Source organism: Poecilia mexicana, unplaced genomic scaffold, assembly GCF_051168715.1.
Source record: "Poecilia mexicana isolate PSO_F unplaced genomic scaffold, ASM5116871v1 scaffold_11, whole genome shotgun sequence".
NCBI classification, from domain to species: Eukaryota; Metazoa; Chordata; class Actinopteri; order Cyprinodontiformes; family Poeciliidae; genus Poecilia; species Poecilia mexicana.
In genome coordinates this window covers 11,912,446-11,930,212 of record NW_028263380.1, presented here as the reverse complement: position 1 = coordinate 11,930,212, position 17,767 = coordinate 11,912,446, and the positions used below count along the sequence as shown (strand labels likewise).

The 17,767-nt window shown below is 39.1% G+C and overlaps 1 protein-coding gene across 2 annotated transcripts in view; it reads left to right on the top strand.

Annotated features, from left to right (window-relative positions):
• The window catches only part of gabbr2 (gamma-aminobutyric acid (GABA) B receptor, 2), a 180,199-nt gene that overhangs the window by 118,485 nt on the left and 43,947 nt on the right, over nt 1-17,767 (top strand). For both annotated transcript variants that reach the window (XM_088010203.1, XM_088010204.1), the window contains exons 9-13: nt 1,512-1,592; nt 3,321-3,471; nt 3,772-3,904; nt 6,740-6,847; nt 10,322-10,444. In XM_088010203.1, coding sequence (XP_087866329.1) covers nt 1,512-1,592; nt 3,321-3,471; nt 3,772-3,904; nt 6,740-6,847; nt 10,322-10,444 — 596 coding nt within the window. The remainder of the gene's footprint in view (nt 1-1,511; nt 1,593-3,320; nt 3,472-3,771; nt 3,905-6,739; nt 6,848-10,321; nt 10,445-17,767) is intronic.

The window sequence follows — 17,767 nt, the reverse complement described above, 5'->3', positions numbered from 1 at the left end:
GTTAAGAAGTGGGGGGGTTTATAAGTTTATACTTTTTCCACCCGCTCCCTTCAAAAAAAAAAAAAAAAAGGTTTTATTTCCTCCAAAAGCAGGTTGTGAGTCTGTGCCTGGAGCAGGTTTTTTTTTTTTTTTTTCCCATCTGCAACTTGTCTGATATGTATTCTAGTTTGCATAAAATGTTTGATTTATAATGGTGGATTTACTCATTCGCCTGATTGCAAGGAGGGATTTTGTTTGCAGCTAAAGAAAAATTCCATTTGAATTTAAACGAACCCTGGTACACTTCTCTCTTAATTCATCTGGAAGTCACGTGATCACCTGTAAAAGGCAACTTACCAGGTTGAAAATCCCCTGGTAGAATCGCCTTAGTGTGACATTTTCAGCTGCCGCTGACTTTCTGATGAGGACTGAAGATAAGATAAAGTGATTCACCAAGAGGAAAGCAGAGTGGAGCAGAGTGGACCACTGGCAGATGATGTTGTCTGTCATTTTTCTTGTCAAGGACACTTCTGCCTAAAAGTTCAATTGGTCTTTGAGAGTGAAAACGGGGAAAATAAGGTGGTAAGGCTCGCACATGCACACCTGAACAAACTGCAGGTTGTGTATGTTTCCTACAAAGAAAATTAACAGCCTGTCTGCTTTTTTTCCCCCTCCCATTTGCTTTCTCCTTCCTCCCAGTTGTAAAATCCAACCAAGTAATAGAAGGTGAATGGCCATGTTTGCCTGACGGGGCCATTCCTTCTCTAATATTACACTGGAGAGGCTGTTTGTTCATAGATGTGCTTGAGAAACATTTCTGGGTAGAAGAGAATGGTGATAACCACAGTGTTTTAGATATAAACACACATGTTTCTCCTTTCACATCAGTTAGCAAATCCTCCAGTTACTGTTTATCTACGGTGCTTTATTATGTTTTTTATTACCTTTTAAGTTTGATCAAGATAAGTATTAAGTTATTAATTGGTGCTGTACTTAGGACAACAGAGATATTTTAAATTGCTTGCTATGGAAGAGAAGCTGCTTGAGTAAGTGCTGAGGAAGACGCCATGTGGCACTTGGCTGACCAAACGAGGAGGCACAGAATGTGGCACAGGCCGGGCAGCAGAGCAGGTTGCTGGGTAAGGCTTACAGCTGCAGGAAACAACTACACTACCGCTACTGCCTACTAAAGATTGTTCATTTGATAACAGAATGGATTGGTTACACCTGGAGGCTCGCGTGCAGAATGAGACCGCTGCAGTCTTTTGCTTTTCAGCTATGTCCTTGGAAACATAGCTGTATGAAAACAGTGCAGGAAGCTCTCACTCCTCTAGTGGGTCTGTGAAACCAGTCTGGATGCTTTAGTGCACATTTGAGTTAAATGGTTGCTTTTCTGTAGACATTTGATATTTGCAGAGTTTTATTTATTTATTTTTACTTTATAGCTGTCAACCCATTGTATGAAAATATTGTAAATACATATTTATGTGTGTGGGGAATTTTTTTTAAATTATTTTATTTTTATTTTACAGGTGGTCAGGAAGTAAAAGTGGGAGAGTACAATTCCATCGCCGACATCCTGGATCTCCAGAACAACTCCATCAAATTCCAAGGTATGACAACTTTACTTGTGGAAACTATTGGGGTAAGGGTGTCAAATCTTTCCTTGCAGGAAAAAACCCCCTCCCCCACTCAGATCGTTTCCTTAAGCCCTACAGAGGTTTAATACCTCACACAGGGCAGGACCAGGTACTTCACTATAAGTTGCCAAAGCAAGCTAACTGAAATGCAGGAAGACAATGAAACCAGTTAAATAATTGTCCTAATATGCTTTTTTGATTGTTAGAGTTGCAGCTTCTAGCATTCATTCACATTCAAGGGCTGCCATTTTGGTCATCCACAAGTATGAAATTATGTTATGCGAACAAATGAACAGGCTGTTCCCATTTGATTTCAAGATCTCTTGTGTTTGTTTGAAACGCCATTTGTTTTGGGTGCTGGTGATAATTATAAAGCGGGACTTTCAGAAGCCATATTTAGATGACATTTGAATTGAATTTAGATTTAAATAACTTAGGCATTCTATATGATAATCATGCTGAGTGTGATGCTGGAGTACGTCAGGAAAAGCACCAATTTATTGCCCCACAATGTTAAGAATCAGTGGTCACAAACATGAGCAGCTGTTATTGATTGTCCATTTTATTATTCAACATCTGTAGCCTGTATATAAATATGTATTTGAGTGCTTAGTATTCAGAACCCAACTCACGGGCAGTGACTCAGGTGCTGCACATCTACACTCAGTCCAAACTGGTTAAAATTGCTTATAATTTATGATGTAGTTATTCAGAAATAAAGTCTGCATATTACATTTAAACATAATTTGTCAGCAAAAATAAATAAATGAAATTGTTACATTTTAATGTAATAATTTAGGCCTAGACACAAGCAGTGCAGTTTTGAAGCTCTGCAGCAATGCAGGGTTAAAGGTGACCTAGATGTCATGAGTTTGATTGAAGAAATGTTTATTTGAGTAGCCGACTCTGAATTGGGGCGAGAAAAAAAAAATTAACTTGAGAACATCTCTGTTTTAAACTTGGCCTGTGTCTGCCTGTTTCAACAATTATTAATGTTCTCTTTTCTCATATTAACTGTATTTTGTATTTTGTGTCTCTAATGTCTGTAAAACTAAAACAAAGGAATTAGATACATTATACATTTTGACAATATGTATGTAATATAACTCGTATAGCGCAAAATATATATATTCTTTTGTGTCAGCATCTGAATATTTTTGAGCCTGAACCAGGATCACAATTCACCACCCTAAGCTGGCCTCTCGCCTCTAAATTATTTAACGGTCCATTTTTCCTCTCTTTCGGGTTTTGCAAGTGTTGACACACTTTGGAATTTGTTTGATCCTTCTGGCTATTCTCCCCCCACGGCGCTCTTTCGCTCCATCTTCCCTTCTCTGCCCCACATAAAGAAGCTCCTGCAATGAAAGCTTCCTGCTACGACCCGCACCACAGTTAAACGCACAGAGGAAGCCCATGCGATTAATTCTAAATACCAGAAAATGCAACGTTTGCCCACAATAACCCGAATGTGGCGCCGGTAGAAAGATTTACATGAACATTTGGAAGCTGAGCTTGAATAAGTTAATATTTTCTGCAGTAGCATATTTTTTTTTTAGAAGACGACGAATGAATCTAAAGGAGGAAAGTTCAAATAAATAGATTTCTTTTCTTTTTTTTTTTTTTTGGAAAAAGTTTAGCAGAGAAAATGGTTGAAACTTTAAGAAGTATGGAAATAACCTCCTCTCCTCCTTTGTGTCGTAGGTGTGGAGCCTCCCAAAGATCGCACGTTTGTCCGTCTACAACGGCGCCACATCAATGTGCCACTGTACAGCATCTTGTCTACTATAACCATCCTGGGCATGCTAATGGCCGGGGCTTTCCTGTTCTTTAACATCAAGAACCGAAATCACAGGTCAGCATCTGGAAACAGACCAGTGCAACCTTGGCAAAAAACATGCTAGCCAGTGTACTGTGGGAGAAAAAATAAATAAATTAGCAGATTTTGTAAAGGGAGAAAAAGTAGAGAGATGAATGAAGGCCGGACAAGTTTATGTGGGGTGAATAGTAATAGAAATAAAAATGAATCTAGTCAGATAATGCCATTGTTTAATATACTTGTGGTTTTTTAGACTTTTTTTTTTCCACAAGTGTATTGTCAGTATTAAAGCTGATCAGTTTTACCGTTTTTATTTAATGTTTTGTTCTCCTTCAGACTAATCAAGATGTCCAGTCCATACATGAACAACCTGATCATCCTAGGAGGCATGCTGTCCTACGCTTCGATTTTCCTCTTCGGTCTTGACGGAGGTTTTGTTTCGGACAAAGAGTTTGAGACGCTCTGCACTGTGAGTCTCCTTCAAACTTTTATTAACCTATTAAATATTAAACGCAAGCTTGAGTTTGATTCGACGTCCTACAACCGCACATTCCAATTTGAGTTTGGAAGATTTGAGCGGATAGCCCAAAAAGTACTGCACAATTTATAAGTGGATGAAAAATAGTGTGGTTTTCAAACATTTATGGAAATAAATATCTGAAGGATGTTGCATAGATTTCTATTCGGCTTGCTTTACTCTGACAGCCTGTGCTAAAAGTGCAACCGATTGCCTTGAGAAGTCACCTTATTAGTACCCATTCTCGGTGTGCAGCTGCTCTGTGAAGGCTTCAGAAGTTTGGTAGAGAGAAAATTCATAAAAAAATGTGAGCCTGCAAACCTACTGAAACATGGCCGTCCATGTAAACTGACTGAAAAGCATTAATCACACAGACTGCCCTGAGCATGAGCCCCCTCATAATGGAGGAGCCGCAGAAGTCATCAGCACGTTGAAATGCCTTGGTGCTGAAATGTGCTACACAAATAAAATTTGATTGATTGATTGATTGAACAGCTCGGGTGGATCACCGTGTCAACCGGCCAGCTGTTGGTCACACAATAAGCAAATCCAGCTTTTCTGGAAGAGCTACGAGAAAGTCATTTTTGAAAAAGATAAAACCATAAGAAGTAATATTCAATTTGCCACAAGCGCAGAAAACATGTGAAGGAAAGTTCTGTGGTCAAATGAGACCAAAGCAAAGAACTTTTTCATCTTTGTGGAAAATGTCATGTGGTGAAAAGATGTGCAAAGCAGATGGCAGCTGTAACTGCAGGTCAAAGATTGACATGTAGGGGGCGTGGGGGGACATGCACTATTTTCTTTCTACTTATGGAATACTTTGGTTTGGTCTATCGTATGAAGGCCTAAAAAAAATGAAATAAATTTTAAGGGGTATTAATGCTGTCTCAGTATATTGCCTATTTTAAAATGTCCATGCTATTTTCCCAATTTTTTTTTTTTATTTATTTATTTTTGCTTTATATATTTAAGATATGCCAAAGCAAAAGTAGCTAACAAGCCTCTCACATGCACCATGTGATCAAGGGAAAACTGATTGAATCTCACTGCAGGTTCTGCAGCTAGCACAGAGCACATTAAGCGTCTCCCCTCAGGTAGCTGTACCGTGTGACTATGTAGATACTGGATTAATTAAGGAGTTTTGATTACAGTGATAACTAGTTTCCACCGCAATAACGCCACAGCCGACACACACACACACACATCACAGACACAAGTAATGACAGGCGGGGCACGTCTCGAGCCGCCGTCACCTGGATAAAGCGGCGCTGCGGAGCCAAAACAGAGCCTGTCACTTCCGATGAAGTTCTACAGCAGAGGAGCGCAGAGGTTGATAGATGTACTGCTGATTAATGAGCTGGTCTCACAGTGAATAGACGGTCTAATTTTTCTTGTCATTTGTAGCCACAGCTCTGCCAGAGCGTCACTCAAAAGAGCGCACGTTCCAGTTAAGATGCTAGGTTTTTGTGATGTAAAAAAAAAAAAAATAAAGAAATTAAACCATGATTATACCATGATCACTTTTTCCAAATGTAGTATGACCTTTATGGTGTATAACTGGTAGATGGTAAAAAATAAAAGTAAAAGAATGTTAGTTTAGAAGGCTTTTTTTTTTTTTTTTTTGTCAGGTGACTGTACAGATTTTCTGTCAGACTTAGTTCTGGACATTCCAAAATATTCATTTTCCTCTTACAAAGTATTTTTTGTAGTTGTTGATTTCGTTGTGTACTTGCATTTATGGTTAAAAATTAAAATTTCTTTCTATGTCAACTTTCTGGGCTTGAATTAAAACAACCAGGACTTGTTGGAGGAAAAATAACTCTTCAGGAATGCCGCTAGCTTCTTATTAGCCTCCCTGACTGGTTTCAGTCTGTTTTCATCCAGATTGAACCCAGTTTTTGTAAAATCCTGTTGTTCCATTTGTTCTCCAGTTATTTATGATGGCCTTGTGCATGTGTAATTTTGCAAGTCTTTTTTTTTTTATTACCATTCTCCTTTCTGATACCTTTGTGCATTGAGATAATTTTGATCATTTGTAATCTTTCTTCAAAATATAATGTTGTGTCGAGCATACAAATGTGGAAAAGTAAAAAAATAAAATAACTAAAAAAAGGAGAACTCCAGCAGGTTCACTGTAAATGAAGCCAAATATGAACACGAAAACAAAGAATGGTGAAAACAAATCAAAAGTGATTTTAACCAGGTATTAGTTTACAGGCGTGCATATGGAACCAGACTGTTTTGCCATTTGTTTTAAATAGTTTTGCCTCTTCCTCGTCAGGTTTCCACCTCAATATTGCACAAGCTGTATGTCACTAGGTGGGAACACGTCTAAAACATTTTGAAAGAACTGACCTCAGTTTTTTGTCTTTTTTTTTTTTTTACCACAAAAACAGGCACATTTTTTTATTTTTAATTTTTAACCTCACTACGGTGTGTTGGCACCTGGTCTACTCATTTATTATAAGGTTTTAGATTATATTGAATTCTCAAGCTTCTTTAACTCATCGGCTTTGTGTTTTGTGCTAAAACGAAACGGGTCCACATTTTGTTTTTGCTTTTACTAAAATAAAATGCTCTCAGAAGTCTGACAGCCCCCATTGCTAAGGATGATCTACCAGAGCTCTTGGAAGTAAAAAATAAATCTGACAGCATTTTATTTTTAGGATGCCTCGCAACACTATTTTGAACAAATTTATCTTTAGATGCTTGTCAGATCAGATGCTGGTTTTGAGCTTTGATTACCCCGACATGACACGTCACGACTGTGTGCTAATGTACCGACAGGTTCGGACATGGATCCTCATTGTTGGATACACAACTGCTTTTGGTGCCATGTTTGCCAAGACGTGGAGGGTACATGCCATCTTCAAAAATGTGAAGATGAAGAAAAAGGTAAGAAAAACTGTAGTTATTCAGTAAAACACGCATGCTTCCAGATCGTTACACACAATTTATTAAAAGACAGAGTGAATTTTGACATGCTTTTGAGGCAAAGTTGGGAATAGATCTATCCAAACAGGATCCGTTCAACTTTGTTTAGCGATAAGCATCTTCATTCGGCGCAATGTCATTTCTGGGTTACATACGTGTGAGCACTGATATTTAGCTGATGGTGCCCGGACTTGAATCGGATAGAAATATGTGTGAATACCTCTGGCTGCAGCACCTTCTTTGAACAATGTCTCTTTGAAGAAAGAAAAAAAAAATAGAAATATAGATATCTTTTTAAACAACTGACCCGATCTGTTTCACTGGCCCAGTTATATAAAGTGCTGCTCTTTCTGTGCTGCAAGTCTTCATGGCCTTTTGTATTAATAGCTGTTCCCCTCTCCCACTCTATTTCTCTTCTCAAAATTTTCCATATTATTGGAAGGGTGGGTGGCCTTGCAGTGAACATGAAAAGACAGAGAAAGAAGGAAGGAAAGAAAGAAAGGGGTGGATAACTGAACTGGCAGAAGAGGTAAGGAGGGTGTAGAAAAATAGCGGCAGAAGGGATGGCGGCGTGACAGAAGGAGGAAAGCAAAGCAGGACAGAGTAAGGAACAAGACAAACAATCTGGCCTCAATGGCAAAGAAAGTAGGCTGAGGAGGAAACAAAAATCTGGAGACCGGGGACAGATGATGAATCAAAAGAGGTTAAAAGACATGAACCTCTAACATTTTATTAAAGATAGCTATTCAAAGATATTTTATAATGCTGAACATGACCCTTTATATTTATTTTATGAGGTTTTTTTTGGGTTTTTTTTTTAAAATCATTTCAGGAAACAGCTGTTTTGCCTCTTTGAACTTGGTATTGCTTTGACATTTCATAGCCAATTATTTCAACTCACTTCCCCTCCTCTCACCTTCTCTCCCTTGCTAACAAAGACAAAACAAATGTTTCCTTTGAGGCAGTATTCACCCCTGCTGCATAGTTTAGCTCTTAACACTCAAGATGTATGCTCTATTGGCTCAGGCCCTGGGTTCGTGTGCAGGACACGCGCGCGCGCGCGCGCACACACACACGTTCCACTTCATCCACATTGATTGAGTGCAGGTGCTTTGGCTTCAGCAGACTGATAGTTGCTGTCGGTGCCCTGAAACGTCTGCCAACTGCTGTCAGGGGAGGGACAGACACAAGTGTTAGCCATCTTTTCTTCAAACTGCAGATCCGAAGCAGCAACACTATTCACCCCTTTCTTGCTAGTTTTCCTTCATCATTTTTTTTTCTCCATAAAATGGAAGAGTATGTAATTCAAGAGTGAGTTCGATATAAAGTTTCTGCCAGGTGGACTCCAATGAATTGTTTTTCTGTAAAAGAAAAAAAAAATTAAATCTGTACAGACAGAGATAAGAAGGCTCCCAGAATCCCTCTGTCATGGACTGCCATGAGGGTGTGACAGCCTGAAGTAAAAATCCCACCGCTTTTCAGGTATTAACACACACATTAAAAATATGTTTTGTTGAAACAGAAACACAACTGTCATTACTGCTACTGCTTAAATATATTAGAATTTGATACAAGCCGTAAGCACAAAAAAAAACAAAACAAATAACATTTTTCATTGCTGGACATCTAAATGCTCACCATCTCTGGACAAGACTGGTACAATTGGTCTTCCGTTCTGAAAACATATGTATTGTTTCACCTTAAAACTCTTGAAATTGCACATTAAAATTGAGACAATTCACATAATTGCCGTCTTCTATTTCAAATAATCTTTTCTCGCTCCTTTCAAAACGATTGAGCTTATAAAGTATTGTTAAAACGTCTAGCATATTTGAATGGTTCCCAAGCTAAGGGATCTGGGATAAAGATATCTTTAACTTTTCCTGGAAAGTAATTACATTTCCTTCCTCTTATTTCTTTACTAGAATTAGCCTGCATAGTTCTGATAGCCTATATAGTCAAGATATTTAATCTTGCACCTGAAAGCACCTATCAAAAAGAAAAAAAAACCCACTGTTACTACTAATTAGTTTATTCAAAGCTCAAACCACAGGGTCAGTAGATAATAATTCCTCTCTTTTGAAAGGAAAAAGGAAAAAAAATGTTATTGCACTCTCTTTATACAGTCTCATTAAGGCTTTACACATATTCCTTTTTTATTTCTTTGAGTTTTTCTAAAATCAAGTTGGATACTTGAGACAACAATCTGTGCAACACCAATGGTATGTCTGAATGCCAATATTACTGGTGGAAAGAAAACAGGTAACACTTCAGTTAATTTACAGCAATTACATGTACAATTTGTCTGAAGGAGTCACTTGACAATATAACACATCATGGTTTAGCAGATGGAAGTGTAAAGCTCTTTTTTTTTTTTCAATAGTTTTGAAAAAATACCCTTCCCAGGTATTTCCTCATTAGAGTATTTTGGAGCAGTTAATTTGACATTTAAAGGTGTTTAGATATCTTGGTGTCAAATGAGAATTTTAAACCTTTTCTCTAAAATCTTTACATATTTACAGGCACCCACGTAAAAAACAAAACAAAAAAAAAACGTTTTGTTTTTGTTTGTTTTTTTTTACTTGTAATCTGATTGAGTGTTCCTTTTTTTATCGTTTCAATCTGAGATTACGCTGGGGCAATGAAACATGAATAAATATAAACGTTTTCTGCTCTCAGCGCTTTACTGCATACACATCTATTTTCTTCTTTGTTTCATGCACTTCCACGTTGCCAGGGGCTGGTTAGTGTACGTCTATCTGCAATAAATCGGACATGCCTAACGGAGGGGCTGTGGATCCCACCCATCAATATTCTTTGTCTTGCCGTGGCCACATTTGCTCGGTGTTTGCATCATCAAAAGACTGAGCAGATCAAAAGACAATCCCCTCATGTCCCTTCGTTCTGAGCCCTCCGGGGGAAATGGACACCTGTGCGAGCTGCATCCAGACTATGTGATACTTTCCAAACAGAACGTGACCCTGTCTTCCCCTGACCTTTCTTTTGATTCATGGTTTCAGTCAGTCAAACGCTGTTATAAATGAAGATCACAAACAGGTCGTGGCTTTCATCCTTCCAAAGTTCAGAGTACAAAAGACGAGTTTTTAGCCGCGAGCAGCGCTGGCTCAGCATTGGTTCCTTTTCAGGCAACAGGATTTGGCTCGCTGGCAGAACTTCACAGATTATTGACCAATAGGTCTTCTGGAAGTGTCAGATTTTATTGTGTTACAATAGTAAAAATGGAATATAAGTCCTTAAAAATTTTAAAAGAAAGTCATGGATAAGTTAAGATTAAAGTCGGTTAACTCATTAAATAAGGTATGTAAAAAGTCCTGCTTAACATACCTTTATGAGATAGATGCTAGTCCATTAAAGGCCCGCACGTTGAAATGTTTCACAAAAATATAAGCATGTCATCTTCTTCTTCCTCCACAGATCATAAAGGATCAGAAACTGTTGATTATCGTCGGTGGGATGCTGCTTATCGACTTATGCATTCTAATTTGCTGGCAGATCGTGGACCCTCTCAGGAGAACCGTGGAGGAATACAGCTTGGAGGTCAGGAAAGCCTTTTTTTTTTTTTTTTTTTTCTTTCTGGTCAAATATGTGCTCTGTTCCAATATTTTTGCGTCAATCCGACGGGGCTTTTGTCAGCAAGGAGGGTCCGATTGAATAACGCCGAGTTATATCGAGCAAGGGAAATGTCTTCATTATACTGCAGAGCGAGCATATTCTTTCCTCGTGGTTGTTGTTATTTTTGGGTCAGGATGTGAGCCATCGCTGCCTTCTGTGCTCATTCTATTCCCGGTTGCCAGTTTCAATGGGAGACATTGGCAAGGGCCAGCGGAAAACAGGCACTTAGCATCACATTCATTCTGCCGGAGAGGTTGTTGGGTGTTAAAGAGATTTTAACGCCGCTTTACTCTGAGAAGTCGGAGATCTTCCATTGGAAAAACGCAGCAGTATTGATTTTTGGAAACTGATGCCGTGTGATCTCTATTGAAATATTAACAAACGACTGTGTGATCAGTTATCTTTATGAGGATTAGACAGAAGGGTGCTTTTTTAACACTGGATAAAACTGAATTATGTTCAGCTGAATTGTGCTTAAGAAACATTGAGTGGAGTGTTTTGTTTTGTTTGTTAGTTTTTTTTATGGAATTTTACTGCTAGAGGCAAAAGGGCACAATCTATATATATTGCTGTACCCATCAGTTTCTTAGTTGCTACTGGAAAAGAAATACCTTAATCTAAGAGAGAGTCACACAGGCAGTAAATGAATTCAAACTCACATTGAAAACATTAGCTATATGTACTTCGGTGTAATTCAGCACTGCTTATGTCAGAGAGATAAAACATTACTTCAGAACATTACAACCTCTAGGTTTTACTTTGATGTTTACATGAAATCCTGTGGATTTCTCTGAAGGTTTTAAAAGAGATGGACCATGACCCATTTTAAAAGTGGATCGTGTTGATTACGTTTTGGGGTTAGAAATGTTTCTGTTCAGCCTCGGTGAGGAATTAAATGTTTACATACCCTGGATTCCAAAGAGCTCTAGCCCAGATATGTTTTGTGTGTGGTTGGATGTGATTAAAAATAATTAAACAAGTTAATTAGAGGCTTTTTAAATTAATGTTGTGATTATTATTTTTTACCAAATAGCAATATTTGGCAAATTAAACAAAGTTTGTTAATTCCAATAAAATGTGTTAATGACTGACTCGATAAATGGAGATGTACAATTTGTATTTTAATGATGCACAACTTTTTTCTCGATTTAGTAAAAATGTGGTTTTGCTTTCATTCCCGTTGTTAACCATGCAGATCAAGGAGCAGTTAAGTTTAAAAAAAGAAAACCAACAACTTCACACATCAAACACCTATAAATCCTGCAGTTGTATTGGGGAAAATCTTCAATATTTTGAATTTACAGAACCGGGTTTCTGTCACTTAGTTTCTATGAGCTGTGTCACTCTTTTAAGTCACTGCATTCTGGTGGAAGTGCAATTTATAAATCCTCTACTTGAAATGCATTTTTGATAACGCAACAAAGCAAAAGCATTGAAACTTTTGGGATTCAGAGTATGCTGTCAATAAAACACCGACATGGCGTAGATTCATATGTTTTCCTTCCTCTTGCCTCATCAGGATGTCTCCACCGGTTTTCTCTGGTTTTACATTTATTGGGGGTTTGTAGTTGTAATGGTCTTTGAAGGTGACTTAAAAGCAGCGTTCAACTTAGTTTGACTCCCGTTATTGAGCACCGTTTCATCACATCACTATGTCATTAAACAGTGATGCCATCGGCTCTCGCTGCTCCCTGCCACCAACCGAGCACACGAATGGAGGGGGAGCACGTAGTTCAAAGATCAAAATGCTCTGCATTCACTTTCAGTTGGGTTACCGATATTTATCCACCACCCACATAAGGAGGCCTTAGTCTTCAGCGCGGCTGTCACAGGTTCGAATCCCGACCTGGTGACCTTTGCCGCATGTCTTCCCTTTCTCTCATTACCCTACCTTTTTGCCCTAGCACTTTCAAATAAAGGCCACTAGAGCCAAAAAAAATGTTTAAAAAAAAAACAAAACAAAAAGGGGGGTCTGTAGCCTTAGAGGTTCAAAATGATAAATTATGCTTTTGCAATGTTTGAAAGGCCAAGTCATGTTGACACGCTTGACGTCTATACAGTCAGATTCAGTAAATTAAAATACTGTTGTAAAGTTTATTTATTTCACTAATTAATTTCACTTGGTGAAAAACATTTGTAGATTAATTACACTGATGTTTTCAAGCCTTTATTTCTATTAACTTTGATGACTTTCCGCTTACAGTTGATGAAAACATGACATTTGAGACTAGAATATTACATTAGACCAATAGAAAAACATTATTAAATCATCTTTCTTCAAAGGTCTTTAATTCTACTAAATGGGACTTTTTTTCTTGGTGAGTCACTCCTCAAGTCTTTCAGACATTAGTATGTAGTTCAGAAGATGTCTGACTGCCTCCCAAGAGGCCAGAGACCTCGAGAATATATAGCATCGGTTGATTCTAATTGACCTTCGGGGCAAACAGCAGGAATCGAAAGGTCAGAAAGAGAGGGAGGTTCTTTTGTGGATTTTAATGAAAACTCCTTTTGATCATTTTTATATGGATTTTCTTGCTCTTTTTTTTCCTGCTTGTCACAACGGTCCTGTGGGGGAAGAATTTGTGTCTCATACTGCGCACCAGGTTCAGCAATTGTATCCTCAGTTTAAAAATAAATTATGTGGAGGTACAAAATCCGAAATTCAGTTCCAGGTCACATTTTCTTCTTAGTCTGACAGGGAAAGATTTCTTCATGGCATCTTAAAGAACAGACTAATTGAAACTCTCTGGCTTCTTATGTTCAATTTGAATGTGCGTCTGTCTATACCACAACTCTTTAGCTCTCGAGAAAGCCCCGATTTCATTTTGCTGATTGGCCTTTGTGCTTTTGAGCCCTCCTAAGAGGGAAAAGAAAGCCTTGCTTGACTTATTCTTTTGTGAATGTTGTCAGTGTGTGCAGTAGGGCCCTCATGGAGTATTCTCTGACTGTAAGCCCTCGGCCAAGGGAGTGTTTTGAATCTATAAACCACTGAGTGTAGGAATCTGCGTTTCCCCTGAGGTTGTGGATCTGCATGCCTGTGCTGAGGCACATTCTTAACATGCCTGCCCGGTGTGCCAGACTTCCAGCAGTAAAGGACCCTTGGGGCTGAGCTGGAGGAAAAGCAGCCTGAAGCTCTTCTGCACTAAGGGCCTTCAGGGCTGTTGATGGGGGGTGGGGGGAACACAAAGCAGATGGGAACCGCAATACCTGGAGAGTGGATAATGAGAAAAAAGGGGATGAGGAAAATAAGAAGGAAGTACAATTTTTAAACATTAAGTCAAATTTTAAAGGGATGACAATAAAGTCAAGAGCACACCGTTTCTTGATAAAACTATGCTGACCTAAATCAGATCTACCACATTCAGTATAATTTTATTATCATCAGTGACATCTGATAATCCATGCATAGTGGTGATTAAAACCAGTTCTCAGACATTGACCCACAAACCTGAGAGGGTTTGTAGTTTTTTGTTTTGTTTTGTTTTTTTTTTCAATTATATGTGCAAGTGTCACTGTCATGTCTTGTGTTTGGGATGTTTTTGCTGTACACGAACACAACATTTCTCATTTTGGGCGTGACAGATTTATTTTAAAAATGTGTATATTTTTACACTATTACGGCACACTAACATGTATGCATTACTTTAAAACTGTTCCACCGTTGTCTATCTAAGCACTTATATGCTTCCTCCTCCACTGACAAATTGAAAGGAGGGGGATTCCCTGGCTCAGGGACCAGAAACACTTTCTTTGACTGACTAACAGTAATTGCAGCAAAAGAAAGGACCAGTAGTTTCCCGTTTTTTTTTTTTTTTTTGTGAGCCATCATATCGTACTTGGCCAGCATCCTCCTGTGACTTTTCTCTTGTCTGCAGCCTTTTTTGTCTTTTTATTTTCTTATTGTCTCCCTCTCTCTGTTTGTCAGAATTTGCCCTGCTCTCCACTCACTCCCAATTCACTGCAGTGAATTGGGAGTTCACTGTAGTGAATTGGGAATTGACCATGGGTTCACCGAGCTGCACGTACTCGCTTCACCCGAGGGTCTGCGGTATATCAATGCGCACTTTATGAAGCGCCACAGTGGGATAGTGCTGCTTGAGTCATTCCAGGCACAGATTTCCTCACTGACTCAGATGAAACAAGGGCAAGCATTGTTTACTGAAGAGCTTGTTGAATGTTTGAGGAGTTCTCATTGTTTCGAATAGATCTGCAGACAATTTAATCTTCACAGCATTGTTTCTCAAATTAAGCCAAATTGAAGAAAAAAAACCAACAACAACTCGATCGCCAATAATTGTTCTGAAACATCAGAGAAAAGTTCCAGAACAATCACTGACAATCAAGCTCTTATTTTCAACTTGGCTTAATTTTTCGTAGGTAAAGAAGTGAAATGTATTTATAAAGCGTTTTTTACAGATATAAAATTACAAAGCGCTGTACGACAAACAAACCAAGCAACCATCCATCCATTTTCTATACACCCTTGTCCCTTAGTGGACCCCAATAATACCACCAACAACAACTTCCAAGGGAGCCAAAGCAGAAGGACAGTCAAAACCAATGAGTAAACCTACTTCACAGTCTTGCAAAGCAGGCATTTTGCCAGCCAGATGTTTAAGCTACACTTGTTTCTTAGTGACCTCAAGGTGTTCTAACTTCTAACGGTAAAGCGTAACACACTTTATTTTATTTTGGATCCGTCTCAAATAATACGCCATTATTTACATGCAAGAATCAGCAAATTAGGGAAGAGTTACAGAGAGTAATCCAACAATACAATATAATACATAGCAGTAGTGTGAGTATCTATGCTGTTTGACCTGCCTGGGCCAACAGACGTATGGAAATTGTTATATTTTTGTCCTAACTCAAGTTTACTTCTTATTTTATTTAAGCTTTAAGATTTTTATGTGTCACAAAGTAAACACATTATTTAGCATGCCTAATGCTTGGTTAAAAAAAAAAACCAGCCCCTTGTTCTACGCTTTACTTCATGCAGAGGGTCTGAACCCCGGGCTATTGAGAAACGATTGTTTTCTGGACGCATGGGCTCTGTTGAAGTTTTAAATGATTGGATGTGATTTTTACCCAGTCGCTCATGTTTGGCCGTCGGAAAGTCACCCAGTGGAAACATGGAGGAAAGTCCTGCAAAAGCAACACCCTCTGCTCAGAACCCATCAGCAGACACAGGTCATTCCCCTTTGCAAGTTTCATTATAATTAACAGGAAGATGAAACTGAAGAGGGTGAAAATAGATCGCAGAGCAATGCTTATAAAACTCAACTGTTCTAATACGCTCACAAATAAAAAAAAAAATCAAGAAGGGCCAGAGATCAGGGGGATAGTGCAGTGTTTAAGATGACAGCGACCTCTGAGTTTTATTGTGTACTGCGGTTGAAGCCTGCAGCTTTGATTACAGTTTCAGATCGTAAGGCCACCACTAGACATGATTAGTGACCTTGACATTGTCCTCAGCAAGCCGCCTTTGATGGGTTTTCCTCTGAAACACAACTCCATCATACTGAATTGAGTAAAACGCATTCATTTGACTCACCTTGAATCACATAACACGATGAATGTTCATCTCCATCTTTACTGACTGACCTCTGTGTAAACCGTATACATTGCATGAGGGTTGTTCCATCATATTTGTGTCACTCTTCATCAAACAGCTTTGTTAAACGTAGGAACTATTCCTGCAGCATCCCGAGAATGCTGATGGAATGGTTTGGCTGCAGCGAGCTTGTAGATCAGCATTGTGGCTCTTTAATAATTAAGCATTTGTTAATGGGGCTGCCGCCTGCCACCAGATTAAATCTTGCAGTACAGACACATGTTGTGTTTTTAATGTATAAACGTGCTTTAATCGGGCGAGCTGGGGTTTACTTTTGTCCCCGTGGGTCTATTTTTGAAGATCACCTTGACATGAATAAAATGTGCCAATTCATATTATGTACACATTTGTGTTTAAGGTTAAATTATTGTTTTCCGTTGAAGTCCTGGACATTGACTCCTGCAGGAAGGGCAAACTGTCATGAAAGCCTGGTTCGCATTCTGCTGGATTCTGCTGCAGCCCCCCACAACTCTAGTCACTCCTCATGTCTCCTTCCACCCCTCCCTCCCTTTTTTGTCGTTTTTTTTTTTTTTTCTCTTTTCCCCCAGCTTGGGAGCTGCAGCGAGCATCGGTGGGCGAACGAGCTGCAACAGAATATTGCAGTGTGGCATCACCATGGCAACCGCCATGGTTCTTGACACCTATAATGCGTAGAGCAGGACTGTTGATTCATGGGACAAAAATAACGGGTCGGGGGACCTACTTCATTATTTTGATATATGCAGAGAAAGTTTTAAGCATCTGTGTAGGATTAAGTGCACTGGGACGTAGAAACCTCTGTAGTGTGTGTGTGTTTGTGCGCACATAGATGGCTACGCTGCTTATTTTTAACCAAACTCACAGATTTTGTCTTGGCTTCACTGCCTCTGCTGCCCCCACCTGTATGCACTTAGAGGAGGAAAGCGAGGGAGGGGAAGGTCGAGTGCTCACAAGAATGCACTCACCTGTTCCTGATGTCGTATCTCTGCAGTCACATGCCAAAGTTTGCCTCTCTAGTCATATTTACTGTAGCAGTTTTCTTCCTTTTGTGCCGAGGAGATTATAGTGCTATTACTTGTTTGTAGCAGCCAAGATTTGGGCTTTTATTTGGAAAATCATTCATACCTCTTGCTTATTTAGGTTAATATAATCTCTAATTTTTATATTTCGTGTGATTGGTCTAAGAGTGGTTTGGGGGAGACAGCTAGGAAACAGAATACACAAATTATTTTTGCAAAGACATTTTAAAAACGGATTGCGTGACATAATCCTTGGTTCTCACTTTCAGAGTGAGGTGCTTCTGCGACAAACAGGTTGAGCTCTGTCTGTGGCTCCACCCACCGTCCACCATCACAGCTAGCCAGGCCCTCTCCTTCAACTCATTCTAGGCATGCTTCTTTCTGTGCACATGCAAGAAGGGAAGTTATGGTGAAACACCTCACTCCGATTTCAAAGAACCAGGGATTACGTTAACTAACCTAATGTTCTTTTTCTAACGCTGGATGCAGCACAAATGTCGTGAACCGATACCCCACGTGTCAGTCAGCGATGCCCGAGTATGTTTAAGTGCCCTTGGGAAAAATTGACGTCAAATGCGGATGATTGCCAACTGCATATTTTTGTAAATATACACGACTTCATATCAGGCATGTGAT